Source organism: Coffea arabica, chromosome 3c (genome assembly GCF_036785885.1).
Source record: "Coffea arabica cultivar ET-39 chromosome 3c, Coffea Arabica ET-39 HiFi, whole genome shotgun sequence".
Classification (NCBI taxonomy): domain Eukaryota; kingdom Viridiplantae; phylum Streptophyta; class Magnoliopsida; order Gentianales; family Rubiaceae; genus Coffea; species Coffea arabica.
Window position 1 is genome coordinate 5,843,810 of NC_092314.1, and position 27,235 is coordinate 5,871,044.

At 36.3% G+C, this 27,235-nt stretch overlaps 5 protein-coding genes across 15 annotated transcripts; 4 read left to right on the forward strand and 1 right to left on the reverse strand.

Annotated features, from left to right (window-relative positions):
* Positions 1 to 1,547: 1,547 nt before the first annotated feature.
* On the forward strand, positions 1,548 to 4,764 carry LOC140037774 (UPF0481 protein At3g47200-like). The gene is made up of 3 exons (XM_072082888.1): positions 1,548 to 1,774; positions 3,703 to 4,267; positions 4,378 to 4,764. Exons 1-3 carry the CDS (start codon positions 1,548 to 1,550, stop codon positions 4,762 to 4,764), a joined length of 1,179 nt encoding a protein of 392 aa, XP_071938989.1.
* A 2,695-nt stretch (positions 4,765 to 7,459) lies between these two features.
* Positions 7,460 to 10,230, forward strand: LOC113735429 (UPF0481 protein At3g47200-like). Its single transcript, XM_072082063.1, has 2 exons — positions 7,460 to 7,720; positions 8,827 to 10,230. The coding sequence occupies exon 2, from the start codon at positions 8,863 to 8,865 to the stop codon at positions 10,123 to 10,125; it is 1,263 nt and encodes a 420-aa protein (XP_071938164.1). The 5' UTR covers positions 7,460 to 7,720; positions 8,827 to 8,862; the 3' UTR covers positions 10,126 to 10,230.
* Positions 10,231 to 17,957: 7,727 nt separating this feature from the next.
* Positions 17,958 to 20,375, forward strand: LOC113736241 (UPF0481 protein At3g47200-like). Of its 2 annotated transcripts, none has more exons than XM_072082065.1 (2): positions 17,958 to 18,223; positions 18,920 to 20,375. In XM_072082065.1, the coding sequence occupies exon 2, from the start codon at positions 18,959 to 18,961 to the stop codon at positions 20,222 to 20,224; it is 1,266 nt and encodes a 421-aa protein (XP_071938166.1). In that variant the 5' UTR covers positions 17,958 to 18,223; positions 18,920 to 18,958; the 3' UTR covers positions 20,225 to 20,375. The 2 variants fall into 2 exon arrangements, with proteins under 2 accessions (XP_071938166.1, XP_071938167.1); XM_072082066.1 differs by having other exon boundaries at positions 18,923 to 20,375.
* Positions 20,376 to 21,861: 1,486 nt separating this feature from the next.
* Positions 21,862 to 22,736, forward strand: LOC140037775 (uncharacterized). The gene is made up of 2 exons (XM_072082889.1): positions 21,862 to 22,081; positions 22,402 to 22,736. Exons 1-2 carry the CDS (start codon positions 21,862 to 21,864, stop codon positions 22,734 to 22,736), a joined length of 555 nt encoding a protein of 184 aa, XP_071938990.1.
* On the reverse strand, positions 22,538 to 27,087 carry LOC113736242 (probable folate-biopterin transporter 9, chloroplastic). 10 transcript variants are annotated; one of them, XR_011841519.1, is made up of 4 exons: positions 26,164 to 27,087; positions 23,832 to 25,105; positions 23,621 to 23,719; positions 22,538 to 23,016 (listed from the first exon to the last, which is right to left on the reverse strand). XR_011841519.1 is itself a non-coding variant. In XM_027263122.2 (2 exons), the coding sequence occupies exons 1-2, from the start codon at positions 26,669 to 26,671 to the stop codon at positions 23,949 to 23,951; spliced, it is 1,665 nt and encodes a 554-aa protein (XP_027118923.2). In that variant the 5' UTR covers positions 26,672 to 27,086; the 3' UTR covers positions 22,538 to 23,948. The 10 variants fall into 10 exon arrangements, 3 of the variants coding, with proteins under 3 accessions (XP_027118923.2, XP_027118926.2, XP_027118925.2); XR_011841518.1 differs by having other exon boundaries at positions 22,538 to 23,093; XR_011841517.1 differs by having other exon boundaries at positions 22,538 to 23,105.
* Positions 27,088 to 27,235: the final 148 nt, after the last annotated feature.

Here is a 27,235-nt window from a genome sequence, read left to right on the forward strand (position 1 = left end):
AGCTAGTTCTGATAACCAAGATGGGAATGATCCCTCCCATTCAATTATCCTAACTGACTTAACTGCAAATTGAGCCAAAGCATGGCTACAAGTATTAGCAGTCCTGGGAATAAACAAAAACACACAACAGTCAAAGTTCTTCTTCAAGTCTTCAATGTCATCCAGGATCGTTTGCAGCTTACAATCCTGTCTATTGCTTGAGTTGATTAGGCTTATCACACATTTGCAATCAGATTGGACCTCTATTGTAGTCCATCCTGCATTTGTGGCCATTTCCAACGCACTTCTTATTGCCATTGCTTCCTCGATTGCTGGTACTCCTCTCCTCCGTGTCACGAGTAATATTGGTGTGTATAAAATTTTGACTCAATTTATGGAAAAACGGAGAGGCCTACTCTTTACTCTCCCTTAGAAGAGTTTGAGTTTAATGGCTTTCTCTTTTAAAATGGCCCCACAAAATAAAGAGACTTGACATGACCTTACAAACTTGCTACTAGGTATCCGATTAAATAAGGATAAAACTGGAACTCAAACTCATAAATTTCAACAACATTACAATCCATAAAGAATTAGAATCTCGAAAAGTACGGAGGGAGTATTTAACTTTATTTACCATGAGTGTCTTTACAATCTATTATATACTACAGTCAAATGCCCAAGAAAAGAATAAAGTAACACAATTGCAAAACCTTGAAGAGTAGGACGTTGCCAAGAAACTTGACTTAAAACAATATATTCTCAAGGAACTGCGAGTATATATACAAGGCATGCACGGGCAGTTTTGATTGCTAGAGTGCATAGAAAAGTTGAAGACCTTGGTGCTGACATTCTTCAGTGTTACTGACATTCTTCAGTGTATTCTTCTTCTGTAATCAAGTGCTTTCTTTTTATTTAAACCTAAATCTTAATTGCATGCTAACAGATATATCTGCTTAAATAGATTTTGTTAGCTTAACGTTACGTCTTCTATGTTAGCTTTCTCCTTGTCTTTTATCATTTATATACATATCTATATAGCCAATCGAGCCAAGAATTGGCAAGTGATGATCATCTGACGTCGACTATGCTTCATAGCTTTCATCTATATCTTGTAAATTAACTTTGATGTATGAATAAGATTTTCCTTTTCTTCATCTCTGACTGCTTCTACATTCAATATGGTTTGGAGCCAAATTTTAGGCTCTTCTTTATCATTCAGAGAATTTTAATCTACTGTCTGATCAAAAGGCATGTTCTGGTGCAAGTTAACTATACCCAAGAAACAACAAAACGTCATCAGTCACTCACAACGTATTTAAAAAAAAATAAGATTTTTGGGACCTTAAGATTCACTCCAATAGGAATCAACCTTAAATGTTAAATTAGCTGATCCTTCTTTTTTAAAAAAATTTTTTTTTTATGATACCAGTGGAAGGTTCGAACCTAAGATCTCTTACTCGCACTCCCTCTCTCCAAACCGCTCAACCCATACCTCCCCCAATTGGCTGATCCTCTTGTTGTTTTCTCCAGCAGCAATTTTTCCTCTTGTTTATACGTACTCAACAAAGATGTCCGAAGACATATCTGACGAAATCTCCATTCGCATTGATGAAAGGCGTTCTGACCTATCGGATGCATCGGAGAAGCCATCGATCTTCAAAATCCATGGTCAACTACGAAGTGAAAATGAAGAGGCATACGAACCAAAAGTGGTTTCCATCGGACCTTATCACCACGGTAAGCGTAAACTGAAAGAGATGGAGAAGCATAAGCTAAGGTACTTGACGTGCGCAGGGTATACATATCAATTTAACCGCATTCTAATCAAGTTTTACATTTATAAACTCCTAAACACCTCACACGCGATTTATCGCAAGTATACGAATCGTGAGCGAGTATAGGGTATTAAGGGTCGATCCCACAAGGAAGATTGCAATTACCGGTACTACTAAAGCTTCTCTATTATTTAGACGATCAATGAATTATAACAAATTTTACCTACTCAAATTATACAAAATAACAAATAAAAGCTCCTTAGGTTGTGGTATCCCTAACTACTTATGCAAGTGCTATATTTGGATCATTAATTACTACATTTAGGCTAGTTATGGTGTAATTTCCTTATGCATTTGAATCCTACTTTCGTAGTGAATCAATTATACTTATAACTAATCCATACCTATTCTCATGGTTATGAAATTAGCTACAAGTTCATTTCTTCAGTGAAATTACATGAAATAAATCACTAAAAACCACATAGGTGCACCTCTACTTTCATGAGTGTACTCCCTATGTTTAGCACTTCTTGAACTAGTGTTAAATCTCAATTTTCATTGCAGAAACAACACCTTAGATAATCACAATTAATGGTACCAGATTAATCATGATTTAAGAAGCCAAAGTGCTAAATAACTTGCTCAAATCATAGCAATCAAATAACCAAATAATAAACACTAACAATCATAGAAAGTTCTACCAAACCCAAGGCATAAACTTTAGAAACACATAATAGACACAAAATCCAGAACTTGTATATTAACCAAACTTAGAATCAAGTACAAAAGATAAAGAGTTTGGAAGGAATACAACCCTTGTCACATGAGCTTTCTTCCTTGCCTTCTTCATCCTCCATCTTCATCCTAATCTAGATAATAAACAAGAATGGATGAACTATACTACTCTATACTAAGCTAAACTAATACTAAGAGAATGGAAAAACTACATTTCTGCTCTTCCAAGCTTCTCCCGTATGTTCCTCTATCTGATTGCTCTCTATATAAAACTGATATGAGGTGCCTTTCCACTGGTCCAAAATTTCTGCTATGATTCTCCAAATCTGAATTTGTTAAGGGAGTCAAAAATAATGACTTTTGACTTGGAACCTTGGCTATATCTCTTCCTTATGTCTTCTGAAGCATGTGCAGCCTACGTTTTCAACTCTAGCTGGAAAGTAGTGTGAAGATGAGAAAAATGGCTGAGCAAATTACAGAAATTCGGCTGCCATACACGTTTTCACTTTTGACCTCACGTCAACTGCATTTTTCTCCATGATGAAGGCCGAACTGGCTTTTGTAGAAAACACAAAAGTTGTAGCCCTTTGAATTAGCGTTCCAATGCTTCAAGAATCATCTAATTTGGAGATCGGCGGACGGAGATATGGTCAAAATATCATAGACTGGTCAATTCTGGGCTTCAGCTTTCGACCATCCAGATAAGTTTCTGTGTTTCGACCTTTTGACCAAGAAAACGGCTGAATTGGACTTTGATGTCTTCATACCAAATGTAGATATATCTCTTAGCTTCAAAATGGTACCAAGATCACCTTAATCCGATCATTGTAGCTCCTGATGTAGTCAAAATACGAAAATGTGTCTGAGTTGTCAAAGCTGACTTTTCTTGATTTTTTGTCCTCAAATTGCATTTCTTCCTTTTACACTTCATATTTTAATTTCACCACTTTAATCCATCTTCAATCATCCAAATATCTTCTCAATATACTTCATTGATGATTGAATCATTAAACCTACAAAATATGAAGTTTTTCCCATAAAAATCAATAGAAATGCAATGTTAGCCACTTTAACATAAAATGTAGATTTTTACCAAAACCTTAGTTATTTTAATTATAAAACTAAATAATTAAACCAAAATTAACTAATAAAACACACTAAAAATACGTAAAATAAACTCTTATCAGTACTTCAATGAGCTTCTTCGTCGTAGAGGTGAGAGTGCTGAGGAATACAACATAGCTTTGGCTAATCTTCAAGATCAAGCTCGAAGGTGTTACGCAGAAGAAATCAGTCTTAGTGAAGATGATTTTGTTGACATGCTATGCCTTGATGGCTGCTTTGTCATCGAGTTCTTGAGGAAAAATAAAACACCAGAATCGCACACGAAGAATGATCCCATTTTTCAGATGGATTGGCTACAAGCAGCCACTGAGAATGACCTTATATTATTTGAGAATCAGTTGCCCTTTTTTGTCCTGCGGAAACTGTTTGACATGACCAAGTCGCCAGGAGAAGAAGAGAACCTTATTGACCTAGCTATTGATCTCCCTCTGTGGTTGAACTTGCCCGATCCAGGTCTAAATTCTCATTCTATGATCTTCAAACATTATAAGCCGGTTCATCTTCTTGGCCTCAAGCATAAAATTCTGTCTGCCTCATTTTCTGATGAAACACTTGATTCAACCACGAATTCCAATGGTACGGACTCAAAGCTGTTCCTAAATCAGCTGGTGAGCTCCGACAAAGTGGAATCAAGTTCGAGAAGGCAGAGGATTGTAAATCCTTGTTCCGTATCACTTTCAAAAATGGTGTACTTAAAATCCCTCCTTTAGATGTGTATGATCATACAGAATCCATCTTCAGAAACTTGATTGCATGTGAACAGTATATGTCTAATCCAACTGAGACATCGAGGTGCATAAGTGATTACATAACCTTCATGGATTTTCTCATAGATTCCCCATCCGATGTTGAAACGCTTCGCAGCCATGATATCATCGTGAATGGGTTAGGTAGTGATGAAGCACTCTCTACAATGTTTAACAAGCTAAGCAAATATGTTTATCTTGGCGGGAGATTCTGTTACACCGAAATTTTTGATGATGTGGACAAGTACTCTCGCAAGCGCTGGCATATTTGGAGGGCTTACCTAGTGAGGAAATATTTTAATAACCCGTGGTCTTTCATTGCGGTTCTGGCTGCATGTGCCTTGCTTCTCCTAGCAATTGTGCAGGCCATATTTTCCATCCTACAATATACGAAACAGAAGTAAGCTAGTTGTGTGATTTGTTAGTCATTGTACTTAAAATACGAATAAAGTCAATGTACTTGTAACAAATTCTTGATCTGTATGATGTAAAGAACTCTCGTGTGTCTTGTATATTTTCTTAATACATCTGTCTACATAAGTTTCTATATCTATATATGTATTTGTGCCTGTGTCTGACCATAGTGAGGGGCTAGATTTGAGTGTTACCTAGCACTGTGTATGACCATAGTGAGGGGCTAGATTTGAGTGTTACCTAGCACTGGTCCAATCTTAATTTTTAATTATTTATGTATTGTAGTTATTGTAGTTGGAGAGTACTACTAAATGCAAAGGATGAAGATGAGAACCCAATAAACTGCAAAGAAAGAGTTAAAGAATGAACAACCTTTAGCATTCATCTGGCAAAAAAAAATCCTTGAGCATACTATTGTATATAATAGAAGTTAGACACCGTTAGATCGAAATTCTTACAAAATTAGTGTACTGAAAACATATAATACTGCAGGATCTTTTATTTTGCCTTTTGTTATATTTATGATTGTTATTTTTCTTTTTTGTATTTAATAATGTATAAAGTTTTGGGAGGGTAGTTAAGTCCACACAAGAATAAGTTTAACACCATTTAGCCTCCGTTAAGTCAAAAGGTGATTGTTGCTTTCAAAAGTTTGAGGGGTACAACAGTAGTTTGACTAAACCATAAGGGGTGTAGATGTAATTATCCCTATACATAAATGGGTGTATTTCTATGATATCTATGGCTTATTTTTCGCATGAATGACATTTGATGAATCTATTGAGAAGGACAACGATGGATTTGGTTTATACCAATCCTAATTGTTTCGAACTGACTTAACCGTCAGAGTCACAACAGAAAGTTAATCCCATTGTTCATCCTTATTGTAGGCCAGTTCGCTCACCTTGCTAGTGCCAGTTCGTTCCCTCTCAATTCGCTCAGCCTGTTCCTACCTAGTTCGGATCGTGTTCTGGACAATCGCATCAGTCATCAACTCTCCCAACCTCCCCTGACAACTCAAAGGAACTCCCCCTGAAAATTCAAATGCTCATTAACTCTCCCAGCCTCCCCACTGACAACTCAAAGGATCGTCCCCTTGAAGGCTCATCAACTCTCCCACCCTCTCGCCTGAAGATTTAGATGCTCAAGAAAAAGAATATGCTGGTGAATGGCGAAGATTTAAAAGTAGACGTGGACTTCCATGGGACATTAAAAATAGTTTAGGGACTAACAAATAATAAACTTGAAGTACTATTGTGAGACTTTAAATAGTTTCAAGGATCAAATATATAAACTGCTTAAAAAATAACAGAGAGCTAAGGTGAACTTTGTTTGAGAGAAGGTGTTGCAAGGTGCAGTTGACTTGAAGCATGTCAACACAAATGACCAAGTTACAAATACATTCACAAAGAGTTTAACTCCTTCCAAGTTAATACAATTTCAAGAGATGCTCGCATGACTACAAGGAAAATCAGTGCTGGTGGGAAGTGTTAAAAGTCATCAGTAACTTATGACAATCCAATGGGCCACATTCATTTATGAATTTATATTTATTAGTGAGTTTGTTTCTTTCTTTAGCATAGTAGTAGTTTGTTAGGAGAATTTGGGATAATTTTTTGAAAAAATTAAAGTAACACTTTTTTTATATGGTGTATGTGAGATAAAAAGGTGGTTAAAAAATATGTTAATGATGCAAGTAAGTCAGTATGTGTAAATAAGATGTAAATAAAGTGTAAATCAAATACACAGGAATTGAAATTCGAGTACAAGTTAATTCCAAGTTATCTATTTTACACTCAAGTCAAATGCTTAAGACAAGAATAAAACAACCCAATTGAAAACCTTGGAAGAGTAGGACATTGCTAAGAAACTTAACTTAAACAATATTCTCAAGGAACGACGAGTATATGTACAGGGTAGGGGCACTTGAGATTGGTGGAGGATATAGAAGAGTTGAAAACTTGGTGCAAGGCTAATATGTACTCACAATCTCAAGCATGGGCAACAGATTAGTGGTTTAGTGCGTTTGCCCTATGTGTGTGTGTGTGTGTTCTGTCTTTGTCATATTTGTATATATCCATACAGCCAAACCAGCCAAGCACCACGGTGCCCCCAAAAGCCATGGGACATTTTCATTTTCATCTGTAGACTTTTTCAGAAAATTTGTTTCTACCCTACCAATTTGCAAGGCTAATACGTACTCACAATCTCAAGCATTGGCAACAGATTAGTGGTTTAATGCGTTTGCCCCATGTGTGTGTGTGTGTTCTGTCTTTGTCATATTTGTATATATCTATACAGCCAAATCAGCCAAGGACCACGGTTCCCCCAAAAGCCATGGGACATTTTCATTTTCATCTATAGACTTTTTCAGAAAATTTGTTTCTACCCTACTAATTTGTAAATGTTCCCCCACTTATTAAAGGGAAAATTTTTTTTTGGGTATTGGGTATAAGAAATATTTTAATTTTGCACTTGATAAGGTGTAGAAAATTAATAATAGAAAAATATCAGTTACACTAATAATCGCTACAAGTTCATGTCTATTGCCTTGAGAGTTTTGAAAAATGTTACTCTTTCAGAGTTTATCTTGTTTAAAAAAAAAAAAAAAAAAAAGTCCCCAACTTTTGAGAATTCACTCTGTCATGATCCTACCTCTATCTATAGATAAATGGCTAATGAAACATTCGGGATGCAATTAATGTGAATATATCTTTGTGGTAATGTGCAGAACCAATTGTTCAATGTCTTTGGCCAGCTGAAAACACAGCAATTCCTCGCAAGACTAAAAAACAAGAAAAGAGCAGTTTTACCTCTGAGAACTTTCTTTGTTGGTATAAAAATCAACTCAAGCTCCTACAACTTCATTGCTGAATTCAGAAAAGAAGAAGGAATCGCTCCTCCAGTTTATAATCAAAGATCCCCTTCTTATTTGCAACCATCCGAGTGAGTTTTCTTATTAATCATCCCTTTTCCCTATATTATATAAGCATTTATTTATGTTATTTGAGTGGTATTTTAGCGTCTTCAGGTGGAGAATTTATAAAAGGAATCCACTAGTTTGTACTAATTGCCAACTACTAAAGACAAAGCACGAAACTCCATTGTAGCTATAAGTTGTATCTGAACCCTTATGCCTAAAAAAGTCGTCAAATTGGATGCATTCAGGCAGCACATAGATTGTTCAGATAGTGCTTCTGGAGCTTATATTTTGCTATTTGGAATACCAGATTGCCATTCACATACACCAAATTTAGCTTGCTAAGCTTGATTCTTATTTAGAAATTATGATACCGGAGTTGTTCATGGTATCATATTACATTTGTGCTATATCCGTAGGTAATTTGGGATTCTTATTGTATTATCGCCCAAGTGGTATTAATATTGTGTTAGTCAGAACGGTAAGTTACTCACTGATGATTTCTAAATTTCATAAACTTTTCTTATTGGCCTTTAGTTTGAATAAAATACAGAAAACTCAACATTTATGTCCTCATTATGATTCTTAGTAGCAGGAACAGTTTTCCGGCTAATCCTATACATTTCTCGGTAACTGCAATTACCTTCTTGTCAAGTGTTGATTGTCTGACATCCACTATGTTTCATAGCTTTCATCTATATCTTGCAAATTTAACTTCGGTGTATGAACAAGATTTTCATTTTCTTCATATATGACTGCTTCTAGATTAAACTTGGTTAAGAGCTAATTTTGAGGCTCGTCTTTATCATTCAAGAATTTTAATCCACTGTCTGATCAGAAGGTTATGTTCTGGTGCAAGTCAACTATACCAAGAAACAACAAGATGCCATCAATCACTCAAAATGTTAAAAAAAAAAAAAAAGATTTTTGGGACAGTTATCTAGCTCGGACCTTAAGATTCACTCCAATAGGAATCAACCTTAATGGTTAAATTAGCTGATCCTTCATTTTTTCTTAAATTCTTTTTATGGTGCAAGTGGAAGGGTTCGAACCTAAGACCTGTCACTCGCACTCCCTCTCCCAACCCATACCTCCCCCAATTGGCTGATCCTCTTGATGTTTTCTCCCGCAGCAATTTTTCCTCTTGTTTATACGTACTCAACAAGAGATGTCTAGAATTGAGCAAGAGCTTTCTGACCTATTTGATACATCGGAGAAGCCATCGATCTTCAAAATCCATGGTCAACTACGAAGTGAAAATGAAGAGGCATACGAGCCACAAGTGGTTTCCATCGGACCTTATCACCATGGTAAGCCTAAACTGGAAGAGATGGAGGAGCATAAGGAAAGGTACTTCAATGAGCTTCTTCGTCGTAGAGGTGAGAGAGCTGAGGAATACATCATAGCTTTGGCTGATCTTCAAGATCAAGCTCGAAGGTGTTACGCAGGAAAAATCAATCTTACTAATGATGATTTTGTTAAAATGCTATGCCTTGATGGCTGCTTTGTCATCGAGTTCTTGAGGAAATGTGGATATCCAGGACCACACTGGCAGAATGACCCCATTTTTCAGATGCTTTGGCTATTCTCAGCCACTAAGAATGACCTTATATTATTTGAGAATCAGTTGCCCTTTTTTGTCCTGCTTCAGCTGTTTGACATGACCAAGTCGCCCGGAGAAGAAAACCTTATTGACCTAGCTATTCATCTCCCTCTGCTCGGGAACTTTCCCCATCCAGGTCTAAATTCTCATTCTACAATCCGCGAATATTATAAGGCGGTTCATCTGCTTGGCCTCATGCACAAAATTCTGTCTGCCTCATTTTCTGAAACACTTCCTTCAACCATGAATTCCAATCGTACGGACTCAAATCTGTTCATAAAATCAGCTGGTGAGCTCCTACAAAGTGGAATCAAGTTCAAGAAGGCAGAGGATAGTAAATCCTTGTTCCATATCACTTTCGAAAATGATGTACTTGAAATCCCTCCTTTAGTTGTGGAAGATCATACAGAATCCGTCTTCAGAAATTTGATTGCATATGAAGAGTACATGTCTAATCCAACTGAGACATGGAGGTGTATAACTGATTACATAATCTTCATAGATTTTCTCATAGATTCCCCATCCGATGTTGAAGCGCTTCGCAGACAGCATATCATCATGAAGGGGTTGCGTAATGATGAAGCACTCTCTACAATGTTTAACAAGCTAAGCAAACATGTTCATATTGGCGGGAGATTCTGTTACACCAAAATTTTTGATGAAGTGGACAAGTACTCTAGCAAGCGCGAGAATATTTGGAGGGCGGAGCTACAGAGGAGATATTTTAAAAGCCCGTCGTCTTCCATTTCATTTGCGACTACAATTTTCCTGGTTTTCCTAGCAATTGTGCAGACCACAGTTTTCATCCTACAGTATTCTTCGACTTAACGAATTTAAAGTAAGCTAGTTGCCTGTTGTGTAATTTGTTAGTCATTGTACTTGTGACAAATTCTTGATCTGTAAAAGGACTCTAATGTCTTGGATATTGCATTATATGAACTCCTAAATGCATGTTCTGCCAATAATGAACATTAGCATAGCAACGAAACTAAACTTTGGAAATATATACCATTATGAAAGAAACCTGAAAAAGGAAATGCGGGAAAGAGAAAAAGAGTGCCCATAAAAGCAAAAAATTGTAGTGAACCTCTGTCTCAACATCAGAAAACTGAACACTCTTTTCAGGTATTGACATATTTCAAACTCCCCATTGTTCCAACTTTGAAGTGCTTGATGTGGGAGCCAACAAGAAAGTTTCACCAAAACCTTAACACGAAAACAAAGATACAACGGAATTTGAGGGGAAAATAATTTAATCTCCTAGAAAAGGGAGGAAAAGCAAAATTCAAATGCTTACCCATAAAAAGAAAAAACAAATCAAGCAATTACCAAAATATGGGGAAAAAGAAAAAAAAAAAAAAAAAGAAGTTACCTGCCATGCTATTATATTATGGCCTTTTACAGATGAATTTATTTTTGTAAACTTTTCTGCATGAAGATTAAGATGTAGTTCAAAAAGTCAAAACCCAAAGTCGATGAATGAAAACCAAAAAAATAGAATCTGGTTGCTGGAGGGTGAAGAGCAAAAACAAAAAGAAACCTATCTCTTATAGCTTCATCAATGACGATCACTGACAATATGATGATCACCAATGTATTGTGCATGCCTGTTCGTATTTGTGTGATTTGTGACAAGAAGTTAAAACAATTATAGCTGAAGTCTTTGGTTGCCAAGAGTTTATTCTATATAGCTATATTGGTATTTGAGAAAAATGAAAAATGGCTAAAAATATTTTCAAAACAAAATTGCATAGCAGCTTAAAATTGTGCCTGATTTCGTGCTCGTCTGAGCTTCTGTAAATCTCTTGACTCGTTCCTCCTCCTTCACCCAATCGAATCCTTTTATGCGTTCCCCCTTCCTAATAGCTCTTCCTCCTTTTTTGGTGAAATAATCAAACTAAACTCCTTCTTTGTGGTCATCCACCAATATGTGCTTATCGATGAATTAATATCGGAGGAAATCTAGAAGGCTTCACCAAAATATAAATTTTAGAAAGGCATGTTCAATATAAGTATCCGAAATCACTTCTTTTGCAATTCTTTTGCTTTTCCTTCTATCCTTCTTCTTTTTATGTGTCCAACAAAAGTCAGTACCAGTTCGTCTAATATTTATATGGATGAAGTAGGTAAAGAGTATTCGTCTATTAATTTGATGAAATGCTCATTTGAATGTGCTCTTTTATGTCATTTAAGTAAATTTTTTCAGTTAATTAAGTATTCTTCTTTCTTTTCTTTTCTATTAATGATGGGTGAAATTAATGAATGATAGTGCTATTTCAGTTAAAAGCTATCTTTTAATGGCTTTAATTCTCGAGGTTGTTCATATATATATATAAGGGTTAATTGCATTTACCTCCCCTATATTTTGACCAAATTACTAACAGACCCCAAAAGCTTTGGAATATAACAGTCCCTCCCTTTGACTTTGCATTCGTATAACACATAACCCCTTCCCGTTAGTGTACAAACGGTTGTTAACCCAATCACTTAAAAGAATAGTATGAAAATCCAATATAGCCCTTCCAGATATACCATATCTAATTCCTATTTAATGTAATTCCTTTTTAACAATTCTATAGTACTATGTATTAAAACATAATAAAAAGCAAAATCTTCCAAAAAGGAAGGGAAGATCATAATGAAATACACCACTAGCCACCCTTATAGAATAGATTTAAAAATAGAGAAATCTAGCCACCTACAAAGAAAAGATGTAAAAATGGAGACATAGAGTGGCGATGACAAAAAGGTTAGATTGAATTTGTCAAGTCCGTAGTAATTGAGACGAGGAAGAAATCAATTTATTTAGGAAACAAGTTGTTGCACTCTCAATATAAACACCACCACCATAAAATTGAAAACACAAGTTTGCCTGCTACAATCAATTCATATTCACTCTATCATTGCTCATGTTGTGGGCATACATAGTCTAGCACTATATATTCTTCTAGAGTTTAAAAACAAAAAAGGAAGAGAAGATAAATCCGATGGTTGTGGTCTTATGGGTTAGAATGGGGAGGAAGAATAAGACTGGGAGAAGTGTTCTTAACGATGGGTTTTGCAAATTAGATAAGGTAATTCATGGTTAGAGGGGATGAATGGTAGAGCAGTCATGGTGGATTTCTTTTGGTGGTGCTGTCATGGACTTATGGTGGTGTGGTGGTCTAGGCATAATTGGTTTTCTTTAGCCATTTTGTTTTTAAACCTTGGCCACTTATTTATTCTTTTATTTTGCCTTATTTTTCTTTTTTGTATTTTGATAATGTGTAAAGTTTTGGGAGGGTAGTTACGTCCACACAAGAATAAGTTTAACACCATTTAGCCTCTGTTAAGTCAAAGGGGGTGACTGTTGTTTTCAGAAGTTTAAGGGGTACAATGGTAGTTTGGTTAAACCATGAGGGGTGTAGATGTAATTATCCCTATACATGAATGGGTGTATTTCTAGGATATCATCATGGCTTAATTTTTGCTTATTGAGAAGGACAACGGTGGGATTTGGTTTATACCAATCCCAATTCACATCCTTAGAAGAATCCTTAGCTTTATGCAGACCACGAAGATTAGGGCTAACTTGGACAGATATGATTAATCCATCCTCAAAATCTAAAGCTGCCATGTATATCCTCCGTCCTAGTCCATTTCAAATCACCATCTTTGCCGAAGCTTAGAGATTCTTAATGCTAAATCTTCACAGCAAAATTTATTTGTTCATGGGTTTGACACTATTTACTTTATTTTTTTTTTAGTAAGGAAGGGGTGAAATTTAAAAAACGAAAAAGTTGTTGAGGAATTAAAATCCAAAATTTCTACGTTCTCATGTCTCAGCCTTGAATTTGACACCATTTACTTGTCCTAAACGATAAGCAAAGTTAAGGTGCCTCAGAAACACTGTGTGCATAAATGAGCTTTTCAACCCATTATATCGGTTTGCTGCGAATTTCCATGTATCTTATTTCTTGTGAACATTCAGAACTAAATGCTATCTGATTTCTTCCAAATGGTTTCTCATTTTTTTCCCATCCCGGTTTGATTTGCATTCCATGAAAAGATGCATCCCATTTGCTTCTAAACAATCAATTATTGATTAATTTGACCTTGACGAATCAAATGCCTTCTATATATAAAAGTATGCATAATAGAAATCAGAAGATCACATACTAATCTATGATAATTGCATAATTCTTAAAAAATTCATCATTTTATTTTGACCAATTGGATGAAGAAAAGAACCTTTGATTTCAATCCAGGATGTAATGCATAATATATTTTCATTCCTCATTATAGAAGAAGCTTTTATCCAAATGCACTGGGTAATCAACAAAAGATCACATCAGCCACCGTTTTGAACTTATCATTCATATAATTCGTTTCAAGGTGTTATTTCAAGCAGTAGGTCAAACCCAACCCCCCCCCCCCCCCCCTTTCCCCAAAAAAAAAAAAAAGAACAAAGAAAGTAATTGGAAACCGCTCAGGTAAAATAGGAAAGGTAGCTTGCGATACACTTCTAAAAAAAAAATGAAAGAAACTGGATCGTGATGGAATTGTGTTTAAAAAGACACTTGGTTACTCAAAAAAGGAGCCCCATTTATAATGCATAATTAATTCAACATGAAAATACATTTCAAATTAAAAGGGTTCCAACTTTAGTACAGCATATGACAAAAGCAAACAGAAATGATATTCCATTATTCAAATTTAGTAACCTTTATGTACTCAAGATAAAAGCTTAAGCAACGGATTAAAAGAACCTGAAGAGTAGGGATGGCAACGGGGCGGGGTTGGAGCGGGGGACCCCTCCCCCGTCCCCCGCCCCGTCCCCCGCATCCCGCTCCCCCCGCCGGACCCCGCCCCCGCCCCGCCTTGCCCCGCTTCCCCCGCGGGATTAATAAAATTTTATTATAATTAAATTTTAATAAATAATCAAATACTAAAATATCAACACATCACCAAATTATTATTCATTGTAATTTTACAATTGAAACTCATAAAAACAATCAAACAGAAGTTATTTGAATACAATCCAATATGATGAAATAAATATAACTAAAATAGTCAAATTTTCACTTTTAGTACAAATGCAATCACTAATTCATCATTGTGTTTGTACTTTTTTTGAGAAAAAAGTGTTATTCTATTAAGTGTAATTAGAAATTTAGTATAAATGTATTAGTAAATTTAGTATAACTAATTAATAAATTCTATTAGTAGACATGTATAATTATTCATATAATTGATAATATCAATTATATTACATAAACTAATATACATTATATAATACATCTAACTAATAATATCATTATCATAAGTTTATAACTAATTAACTTAAATATAATATATAGTCATTTATATATATATATTTTTTTTTTCTTTTGCGGGTGGCGGGGCGGGGGATGGGGTGGGGGTATACTCCCCCGCCCCCCGCCCCGTTTCTAAGCGGGGGAAAAAATTTCCCCCCCCCCCCGCCCCCGCCCCACCCCCGCCCCGTGAGCCCCTCGCGGGGCGGGTGCCCGCGCATTGCCATCCCTACTGAAGAGTAGGATAGGACGTTGCACAGAAACCGCCAGTGTTATAAATAGGGCAATTGTGATTACTAGAGGAAATATTGGGTTGAAAATATCGTTGGTGCAAGGGCTAAATGTAGTGTAGAAATAGAAACCAAGCTTTGGGCTATTTATTTATATTTCCATGTGGCATTAAGGGATTGGCTAGTATTATTGTTTGGTTGGCAGAGTGGTCACATGGGATTGAATCCCTTATTAGCAATAGAAGTCAGCCACTAAGGAGGAGTCTCGTTTGATTAATAAAAAATTTTCCTTTGCCTCAATATCGTTTCTCCTTTGATTGTTCTTATGGGTTTATGATTTATTATCAATTTGGATCCATCATGTACTGGGAACAGTTAAGTACTAATCTTCTTCTCCTTCCTTGTTAATTATTCCTAGCTTATATATCTTAATTTCATAGAGACTACGAATATATGTAGCTTGTATTCTGGTTTGGTCATTTTTGTTTACTTTTGACTGTAAAAGCACAGCTTTACGTTTGTGCTATATATATATATATATTATAAGTGTTTGTGCCTATATATACGTTTGGACTTGTTCGTAATCAATAACAAAAAATTCTTGTTAATTTTAAAACTATTATTATTAGGGTAAATTACATTTTACCCCCCTGTGGTTTACCCTTTTTTTACATAACCCCCCTATAGTTTCAAAAGTTATACATAACCCCCTCATGGTTTGGATTAAAGTGTCAAGGTAACGGAAATAGTCACTCGTAACGGAACTTCTAAAAATGTCGAAATTACCCTTATAAATACATGACACATTAACCCCCTATGATTTTTATATTTTACCATATAACCCCTTTATGGTTTAATATTTTACCATATAACCCCCTTATGATTTTTAAAATATACACATAACCCCCCTTGGTTAATACATAAATTTTAACCTTACATAAGGGTATTTTTGACATTTTAGGTGACGCCGTTACGAGTGACTATTTCCGTTACTTTGACACTTTAATCCAAACCATAAGGGGGTTATGTATAGCTTTTGAAACCATAGGGGGGTTTTGTGAAAAAACGCTAAACCACAGGAGGGTAAAGTGGAATTTACCCTTATTATTATGAGTAAATCTCATAGAAGAGAGTGAAGTTCAACTTTATGTAACTAGAGCGCCTGTGTTTGGATAGGAGATTATTTGGGATAATTTTTTTGAAAAAAATACCGTAACACTTTTTTGATGTGGTGTATATGAGATAGAAAGGTGGTTGAAAATATGTTGATGATGCAAATAAATCAATATATGTAAATAAAGTATAAATAAAGTGTAAACCAAACACACAGTAGTTATCTATTTTGGTACAAGTTAATTCGGGTGCAAGTTAATTCCAAGTTATCTATTTTACACTCAAGTCAAATGCTTAAGACTAGAATAAAACAACCCAATTGAAAACCTTGGAAGAGTAGGACATTGCTAAGAAGCTTCACTTAAACAATATTCTCAAGGAACGACGAGTATATGTACAGGGTAGGGGCACTTGAGATTGGTGGAGGATATAGAAGAGTTGAAAACTTGGTGCAAGGCTAATATGTACTCACAATCTCAAGCATTGGCAACAGATTAGTGGTTTAGTGCGTTTGCCCTATGTGTGTGTGTGTGTTCTGTCTTTGTCATATTTGTATATATCTATACAGCCAAGCACCACGGTGCCCCCAAAAGCCATGGGACATTTTCATTTTCATCTATAGACTTTTTCAGAAAATTTGTTTCTACCCTACTAATTTGTAAATGTTCCCCCACTTATTAAAGGGAAATTTTTTTTTTTTGGGTATTGGGTATAAGAAATATTTTAATTTTGCACTTGATAAGGTGTAGAAAATTAATAATAGAAAAATATCAGTTACACTAATAATCGCTACAAGTTCATGTCTATTGCCTTGAGAGTTTTGAAAAATGTTACTCTTTCAGAGTTTATCTGGTTTCGAAAAAAAAAAAGTCCCCAACTTTTGAGAATTCACTCTGTCATGATCCTACCTCTATCTTTAGATAAATGGCCAATGAAACATTCGGGATGCAATTAATGTGAATATATCTTTGTGGTAGGGTGCGGAACCAATTGTTCAATGTCTTATAGAAACAAAACTAAGTCGAAACCCGATCAAAAGGAGATAACATGCCTGCCAACTTTTATATTGTATTGTCTTTCAATCACCCAATCTCGCTAGCCACCTTCCTCTGGAAATTAGCTTCTTCATGTTTTGACCAAAATCAACCAGATGGTGTCAATCAAAGATACAAAGCAAATAGAAAGCAAAAGCACAGGGATTCAAATCACATAATCACCCAAAATAATCATGTGGCCGTTACTACTATAGTCTAGCTGATTGCATAGTCAACAGTTGAATTTATGAGTATCATAGAGAACGGTGAGAACATGCAGTTGCAGAAGAAGCGTGCAAGGTCCTTTAAATTCTGTATCTCTAGGTTGTAACCAATAACTCTTCTACATTGAAATTTTATTTTTTTTTTTTTAAAAGCAAAGGTTGTTCGGGTTTGTGAATTCTTTAGCTTTTTAGGATTCGAAAACTAAAAAAAATTCTGAACGAATTGATTTTCAATATTAAAAAAAAGATTATCAAACATTGCACAAGTAATGATAACTTCCTATCCATTGGAGAGCCTGACAGTACAGTGTACGCATAGAATACATATAGCGGCCAATGTCTCTAAAATCACATACAAGCGGGAAAAGTTTTTGTGTAAACACCATCTAAAGCTCCGTTAGATAATGTAACAAGCACTACCTAAAAACTTCATCATTTTATTTGTGACTGAATTGGATGAAGATAAGAACCTTTGATTTCAATCCAGAAATGGTAAACCTTCCCCACCCCTATAGCTAAATAGTAAAACTTTCCCACCCCTGTGATACGAAACAAACAAAATGAATGGGCACGTAAAAGGACATTTTCAGAGATTTTCAAAAGTTTTTGTTCCTTCATGTGCACCATAGTTCACGTACAAATCAATTACATAAGCATTAATTTATGTTATTTGAGTGGTATTTTAGCGTCTTCAGGCGGAGAAATTATAAAAGGAATCCACTAGTTTGTACTAATTGCCAACTACAAAAGACAAAGCTATGAAAATCAATCAAGGAAAGTCCCTACATAGATATGAAAATCTAAACCAGTTGTCAAACTCGGCCCGTCAACACGCTTGGCCAGCTCAAAACACAGCAATTCCTCGCAAGACCAAAAAAAAAGAAAAGAGCTGTTTTATCTCTGAGAACTTTCTTTGTTGATATAAAAATCAACTCAAGCTCCTGCAACTTCATTGCTGAATTCAGAAAAGAAGAAGGAATCGCTCCTCCAGTTTATAATCGAAGATCCCCTTCTTATTTGCAACCATCCGAGTGAGTTTTCTTATTAATCATCCCTTTTCCCTAAATTACATAAGCATTTATAATCAAAGGAACAGTTTTCCGGCTAATCCTATACATTCTTGGTAACTGCAATTTGACAAAATTTTCCAGATTATTAAGGTACGGACTGTACAGGCTCTAATCAAGTTTCTAAGCATTAACAGATTCCACGTATATATGCTCGCAATTACCTTCTTGTCTAAGTGTTGATTGTCTGACATCGACTATGCTTCATAGCTTTCATCTATATCTTGCAAATTTAACTTTGGTGTATGAACAAGATTTTCATTTTCTTCATATATGACTGCTTCTAGATTAAACTTGGTTAAGAGCTAATTTTGAGGCTCGTCTTTATCATTCAAGAATTTTAATCCACTGTCTGATCAGAAGGTTATGTTCTGGTGCAAGTCAACTATACCAAGAAACAACAAGATGCCATCAATCACTCAAAATGTTAAAAAAAAAAAAAAAAAAAGGATTTTTGGGACAGTTATCTAGCTCGGACCTTAAGATTCACTCCAATAGGAATCAACCTTAATGGTTAAATTAGCTGATCCTTCCTTCTTTTAAAAAAAAACTTTTTTTATGGTGTAAGTGAAAAGGTTCAAACCTAAGATCTCTTATTCGCACTTCCTCTCCCAACCCATACCTCCCCCAATTGGCTGATCCTCTTGTTGTTTTCTCCAGCAGCAATTTTTCCTCTTGTTTATACGTACTCAACAAGAGATGTCTAGAACTGATCAAAATCTTTCTGACCTATTGGATACATCGGAGAAGCCATCGATCTTCAAAGTCCATGGTCAACTACGAAGTGCAAATGAAGAGGCATACGAGCCACGAGTGGTTTCCATCGGACCTTATCACCGCGGTAAGCCTAAACTGAAAGAGATGGAGAAGCATAAGCGAAGGTACTTCAATGAGCTTCTTCGTCGTACAGGTGAGAGTGCTGAGGAATACATCATAGCTTTGGCTGATCTTCAAGATCAAGCTCGAAGGTGTTACGCAGAAGAAATCAATCTTAGTGAAGATGATTTTGTTTACATGCTATGCCTTGATGGCTGCTTTGTCATCGAGTTCTTGAGGAAAAGGACAAGTCGAGGATCACACTGGCAGAATGACCCCATTTTTCAGATGCTTTGGCTATCCCCAGCCACTAATAATGACCTTATGTTATTTGAGAATCAGTTGCCCTTTTTTGTCCTGCAGAAACTGTTCGATATGACCAAGTCATCACGAAGCGAAGAAGAGAACCTTATTGACCTAGCTATTGCTCTCCATGTGTTTTGGAACATGCCTAATCCAGGTCTAAATTCTCATTCTCCAATCTTTGAACAATATAAGCCGGTTCATCTGCTTGGCCTCATGCACAAAATTCTGTCTGCCTCATTTTCTGAAACACTTTCCTCAACCACGAATTCCAATCGTACGGGCTCAAATCTGTTCATAAAATCAGCTGGTGAGCTCCGACAAAGTGGAATCAAGTTCAAGAAGGCAGAGGATAGTGAATCCTTGTTCCATATCACTTTCGAAAATGGTGTACTTAAAATCCCTCCTTTAGTTGTGCATGATTATACAGAATCCTTCTTCAGAAACTTGATTGCATATGAAGAGTATACGTCTATTCCATCTAAGACATGGAGGTGTATAACTGATTACATAATCTTCATAGATTGTCTCATAGATTCCGCATCCGATGTTGAAACGCTTCGCAGACATGATATCATCGAGAATTGGTTAGGTAGTGATGAAGCAGCCTCTACAATGTTTAACAAGCTATGCAACCATGTTCATGTTGGCGGGAGATTCTGTTACATCAAAATTTTTGATGATGTGGACAAGTACACTCGCAAGCGCTGGCATATTTGGAGGGCGAACCTAGTGAGGAAATATTTTAATACCCCGTGGGCTTTCATTTCGTTTCTGGCTGCATGTGCCTTGCTTTTCCTAACAAGTGTGCAGGCCATATTTTCCATCCTACAGTATACGAAATAGAAGAAAGCTAGTTGTGTGATTTGTTAGTCATTGAACTTAAATACGAATAAAGTCATTGTACCTGTAACAAATTCTTGATCTGTCTGATGTAAAAGGACTCTCATGTGTCTTGTATATTTTCTTAATACATCTGTCTACATAATTTTCTATACCTATATATGTATTTGTGTCTGTGTGTGACCATAGTGAGTGTTACCTAGCACTGGTCCAATCTTAATTTTTAATTAATTTATGTACTGTAGTTACTGTAGTTGGAGAGTACTACTAAATGCAAAGGATGAAGATGAGAACCCAATAAACTGCAGAGAAAGAGTTAAAGAATGAACCTTTAGCATTCTTCATCTTTAGCAAAAAAAAACCTTGGCATACTATTGTATAGTATAATAGAAGTTAGATCAAAATTCTACCAAAATTAGTGTACTGAAAACACATAATACTGCAGGATCTAAAGAAGAAAGCAGAGAAAAGGCAATAAAGTGCACTGCTTCCACATTGGGTAGAATGCTAAGTAAAGCATAAAGACTAAAAGAAGAAAAGAAACAGTACAATAGGTAGATCTGTCATGCTTGCTAGTACCAAAATTAAGTCCTTACGCAAATTTTAAGTAGTTCTTAGGTGCAAATGAGAAGGCTTTAATTAAGTGGGTAGACTATTAATTAAGTTATTTTTCAACTATTTAAATTTGTATACCAAAAACAGGAAAAAAAATTTATTCTTCATCGACCACAAGATAACAGCCAATGTTTCAATAACGCCACTCTTAAATTTTCTTTCTGTACTCTTTAGTACCCTTTTCTCTATAAGGTTAGACATATGCCACCAGACTAATATATCCGAAAGGTGACACCTTACACTCTCCTCTTGTCCAGGTAAATTTTTTGCTGTGAAATATATTGGAAATCTGACTAGCAAACTAGTTGAAAAAATTTCTCCTTTGAATTGAGTCATATAAGTTCATATTGTCCTATAACTGAGTTTTATATCTAACTTAGTATATAACCATTTCCCCATTCCATAGTAATAAAAGTTGTACTGACTGAGAGTGTTGTTGATATATTGTTTCTTGTATATGCATCCAAGATTCCTACTGCTAACAAACTATTTCCAAGGTCTTTTCGAAGCATTTCATCTATTTCTCAGAAAATATGTCTGATACTTTTTGTTTAGTAGCCTTTGCTTGTCTTTTGATTCCGTTTACTTTTCCTCTTTTATCTTCTAGGATAATTGCATATATGTGGCTAAACTTGTACAATTTCTAACTAGATCAATTGAGTGAGATTGGAAGACAAATGCCTAAACAACACAATAGAATAGCCAAGATTGTGTGTCCCTCCAAAGCGATAAGGGCTGCTGGTGACATCGATTTGTATTCAGCCCTTACCTAGCTTTCCATGATGACTAGCTTCATACAATAAAAACTTTTAAAAATCAGAATCAGCACCCAGAAATCAGTATAAACCTGGTTCAAGCAGTTGCTAATGAACTTAATTAGACTGATTTTTGTTAATCTTTCAGTGCAGCACTTTATTCTCTGAAGAGGATGCCTGAAGAAATGCTAAAACGGATTTCTATTCGTCTCGATAGGAAGCTTTCTCAGATATCAGAAACATCAGATGAGAAATGTATATTCAGAGTCCATGACAGGCTACGGAGGCACAACCGTCAGGCATGAAATTGTTGCTATTGGACCTCATCACCATGGTAAAAGTAAATTACCAAATGTGGAAGAGCATAGGCTGATGTATTTGCAAGAGCTTCTTCTTCAAAGAGGCGAGTCAAGTGTGGAAAGATACATTGTAGCCTCGTCACAGCTTGAAGAGCGCACTCGAAGGTGTTATGCAGAAGAAATCAGTCTAGGTAATGACGAATTTGTGGAAATGATGTGCCTAGATGGCTGCTTCCTCACCGATACTTTTAAGGAAATCCTACCAGCGTGAATTGCGGAATGATGAGGATTCCATCTTCCAGATGGGATGGCTTAAAATATCAGTACACAGAGACCTATTATTATTCGAAATCAGCGCTGCCCCTATTTCTCCTGGTTCAGTTGTTTGGCATGATTAAGTTTCCAGACAGGGAAGAGAACCTTAGTGATATTGGAATTCTCTATTTTACCAATGGATTTTTTCCGCATTGTGATGGTCTACAGTTTTAGTACAAGAATTTCTGATGGTCAGGCATTCATCTTCTTGATCTCATGCGCAAAAGCTGGTGTTATTCATTTCCTGAAATCAAGGATTTCTATGATAATCCCCAATTTGAGTTCATAAAACCCACCTTGGAGCTACAACTAAGAGTAATTAAGTTTGAGAAGGCTGAGAAAGGTGTATCATGGCTCCACATTACGTTCAAAAATGGGGTAATAAAAATCACTCCTTTTCCTGTAGGAGATGTTACAGAAACTTTCTTCAGAAATTTAATGGCATATGAAGAATACATGCTTACCGTCTATGAGGATTACAGATGTGTGACTGATCATGTAACATTCATGGACTTCCTAATTGATGCTTAAGGGGATGTTGAAAAGCATCGCCACAGATGGATTGTAAGAAATTGGTTGGCTGTCTCTACCATGTTTAACAAACTTGCCGAGGATGTGCTACTCTCAGATAATTTCTGCTACCTGAGACTTTTTAAGACAGTTAACAAGCAGTGTAGCTGGCAACCAAATATCTGGAAGGCGCACCTGATGAAGAATTATCTCAGGACCCTGTGGTCCATTATTTCCATTCTGGCTGCCACTTTGTTGCTTCTCCTAAACTCTGTACAGACCAATTTTTCATCCTGCAACACTACAAGAAGGAAAAATAGACATTTGAAAGTTGTTTTGTTCCTCTTTCTCTGGGCTTCTTTTTCCTCTTCTTGTAATCTGTTCCAGAAACTGAATTTTCATTAATGCAAACAAAATCCATTAGCCAGTTGCTGGTGCTCTTAAGAGGGAAAATGCTTATGCTGGCCTACAAGCCAGCCTTTATTTGTGTGTGATATGACTATGTATTTTATCCAAGACATAAATTTTCAGTGTTTTATGCAGTTCTTCTAATTCAGAATCAGTTGCACATGTTGTTTTGTTCAAAGCTTTCTTTAGTACAAACTGTGCCAAGAGCTAAGCAAAAGGGACTCTACTAAACAATTGCGCAGACAATGTTTTCCGTTCTGGAGGTCACTGTGCAGTAACCAAATTAGACGAAGCTAGTTGTGTTAAGTCTTAATCTCTTGTCTCAGTTACTTTTCCATGTGTTTCTGATAAACAAGAAATTTTTAACATCTATGATGAAAAAAAAACTCTCTTCAACTTGCATATACAATTCTGGGATGCTTAATTCCACAAGTAATGATGGTTGAATTTTTCCAACCAAACATTTGTACAAGCAAACATTAGAACAGCATTCCTACCTGGCTCATTTATTCATCAGCATGAGAGTTTGTTGCAAGGCAACTTCACCGAGCCTGCTAACTTTTATTACCACTCAGGTCTATTTTGAGTTATGTCTCCTGGAAAGGTCACAGAACATCCAAGCTTGCTATCAGTGGAAATTACTTCTCAGAGCTCGCTTAAGATTGAATTTACCCATGTCTTCTATGACGTTTCAAAAGCAATACGCACCTATCCCACAGAAACTTGATGAGTTGAAATCTTGGGAGATGAGGAACGTGTTTCCTGAATTCTGTGCTTCTGTTCATGGATAATTGTACAATACCACCAGAACTTTGCACTAGATTCTCACCTCAGAAAGTCAGGTTCTCTTTCACGTCTATAAGAGTATATTGAACCAAATCCAACTCTCCCCACCCTTCTAGTTCTCCGGGTCCTCCTACTCCTACCTTTCTTGCTTTCCTTTTCAGCTGAAGGATGTGTTGCAGGCACACGATTAATCCAGAGCAATGGCAGTAATGCTGCAAGAAACTGCATGACAATCCCGGTAGGTAAACTTGTGTAATCATTAGATGTGATGCCAATAACAGAGGCAAATCCAACACCAAAGAAACCACTAGCTATTGACGACAAGCACAAAGCCGAAGCCAGAAAAGACATTAAAGATCCTTCACAGCCAGGTGGAGCTAAACTTGCAAAAAGCACATGGAAAGGCAAGAGCTTAAATTGTGCTAGAGTTTCTGCTACTCCAGAAAAGCAAAAAACAAAAGCCTCATTAGGAATCCCCCACCAAAGATTCACCTGTGTCACAAGTATAAGATCAAGAAGAACAGAGGAAGCATACAAAATCTGCACAATGCCAACTAGTTTTCTCATGGGAACATGTTTCCAAAGTCGATCATACGATACAGTCATCACAAGAAGCATTAACTGGCCAATCACCTTTGACATCCCTATAACTGATGGATCGAGATTTAGGCATTGCGTCTGATAGCAAAATATGGAGCCTGACAAGATTGGAACAGTTGCAGTGGAAGCAACAATCCAGATGAGAGGACGAGAGATACTCTCCTCCCTTGCCGCAACCAGAAGATCAAAGTACTGTTTTCTAATACTTTCTGAGATTGATTTCCTCACCAAAGAGTGACTTGATGTTTGAGGTAAACCAAGAGAATCCTCTTTCATTCCCAGAGTTATGGTAAGTTGAAAAGCCAGTAAAACAGAAAATGATAGGAACATGGACTTGGGTTGCTGAGTTTGTAGTAAGAAATAACCACCTAACAAGTTCCCTAGAATCCCACCAGCTGCTAAGGCCATGAATGCATATGATTGCAGACCAGGCATCTTGTTTTTTTGACCGTACTCTGCAACAAGAGCATCCTTTGCAACTTCTGCAATAGATGCCCCAAGATTACTGAGCAGAACACATGCAAGAAGAATTGAAAGAGCTTCACTTGCAACTGGAATTAATGCCAATGATCCCCAAGACAGAACCTGAAGAAAGACTAACCCATAGAATAAATTGTTAACTTCTTTCACTACAATGCCTGTACAACATGCTAAGAAAATCTTAGAGAGCTAGTACCTCAAATTTACCAGAACATACACTTCATACAAGTTTGCCAGACAATAAGCACAAGTTTCTGGCCATAACATAAGATAGAACCCAAATCATATCAGTTATCATGCTTGATCAGACCACAAGGCTTCAACCTACCACAAAATAACCATCAACCATCAAAAGGATAATGTGTTTTAAAACACAACCAAAAAATGACTCGATTTTCTGGTGTTATCAACCATGAAGTATTCAGAGAATTAAAATGAATTTTAAAAAATATTCTAACATATTGATACATAAAATTTACAGTAAATAATTACCCAAATATTTCTGGCAATATAGCATTCATTTTAATATGAAATTATATGTGCAATCTTAGCCTCAAAGACAATGATTGTTCTCAAGTGTTTACAAATTTTCTAGGCCGCATTAAATAATGCCAGCTAGCATTAACTTTAAACGGATACAATCACAAAAGTTAAGAATTCCAGTTCACGTACTGATGTAACAAGATGGCAAAAGGGAAGCAAAATAAAAAGCCATCCAAATTTGAAAGTCAAAGTCCTTGTGCATCATCACATGTGATAAAGGAGTCAAAAGCTTTGCTTGAGTCACACATTTCTTCTGACTACGAGTTTAATTTCAGTTTTTCTTTTTACTTATATTACAGGAAGTTAAAAATTCTATCAACCAGACTCCACTCCTATATTATCCTCGGAACCTCATACATTCTGAAGAAAAAAATTGTAATGCAGTAAATCAGATACATAAAAACACACAAAAGGGGTTTCTAAATTGTAGATGTTACAAAGGTTAAGCATATGAGACCTCAATAGCAAGAAAGGATATGAAAAAGAAATTCAATCAAATACCTAATCAACCAATCTCACAACAAAATAAAAACAAAGAAAAAAAAGAATGGCTAAACAGCAAAGCGATTATCTCAACTTTAAATTTTGGCAGCAGAATATTACCAAAAATGGTATGGGGAAGCACAGTTACCTCCAATGGATACATAAGGTATTCTACGAGCCCGCCCAATATACAGAGCATCAGACAATACCCCATACAGAGGCTTGGCCACCATTGGAAGACTACCAAAATTCTGTACCATCTGCAGATTTGAAGGCTGCATACAAAGATTACTAGCCATATGAAAGTTGAGTCCCAACCAAGGAAAGCACCTGAAGCCATTCACCCAGTATCCGAATCCACACAAAGCCAACATCTGCTGAAAACCCTTTTGCAGAGAACCATTTGTTCCCTCAAAGGCTCCATTTTTAGCGGCTTCATCAACAGGGTTCTGTTCAGTAGTTGTTATCAAAGGGTTTATGAGGTGGGGTTTAGGCCTAGGCCCTGTCCAAAACTTGCTGACAGAATTCTCGGTATTGGGATTTTGCTGTTGACAAGACTGGATTTTGGTGATTGAATGATAGCGAGATTGATCTTTTCTGGGATTCTGGATTCTTGAACATACTGGTTTTCCACTGAAAACCAATGTAGAAAGCATGGTCTGAAGAATTAAGGGCTGCAGGCTGGAGCAGATGCAATGTATGTAGAAAAAAAAAAACAGGTCTGTGATAGACGTGAGACCTTCTGAATCCTCACACAAGAAGAATAAGTATTTTAATCTTTAGTCTTCAAACATGGAATCTAACTGGAAAAGGTAAGAGGTGTTAGCCAAGATAGAAGAGAGGAATCTAGAATAGAAGAGTGAGGGCAAGAACCTCAGGTCCTATAATTCGTATTTTGAGACCAGTTTAGAAAGAAAGAGAGAGATGAAGAGGCTTCCAGCTGAGGATTACTCATTAGTGTGATTAGATATTTAGATTTAGTATTTTTTTAAGCGCAGGAAAGACAAATAAGCTACTGTATTTAGATTAGTTAATTACAAGGCTGATTCTTCAGATGTTGATGCTGGCCGCTGTAATTTTTTTGGGAAATTTTGGTGGAAAAGAAAAATGAAATTAGTCTTTTCTAAATAGATTCGAGGGGACCCATTCGGCCAACATAGAGAAATGGGACTTGTTTTGTGCTACACGCGCCTTAGGCCTTGGACAAATACATTGTGGGC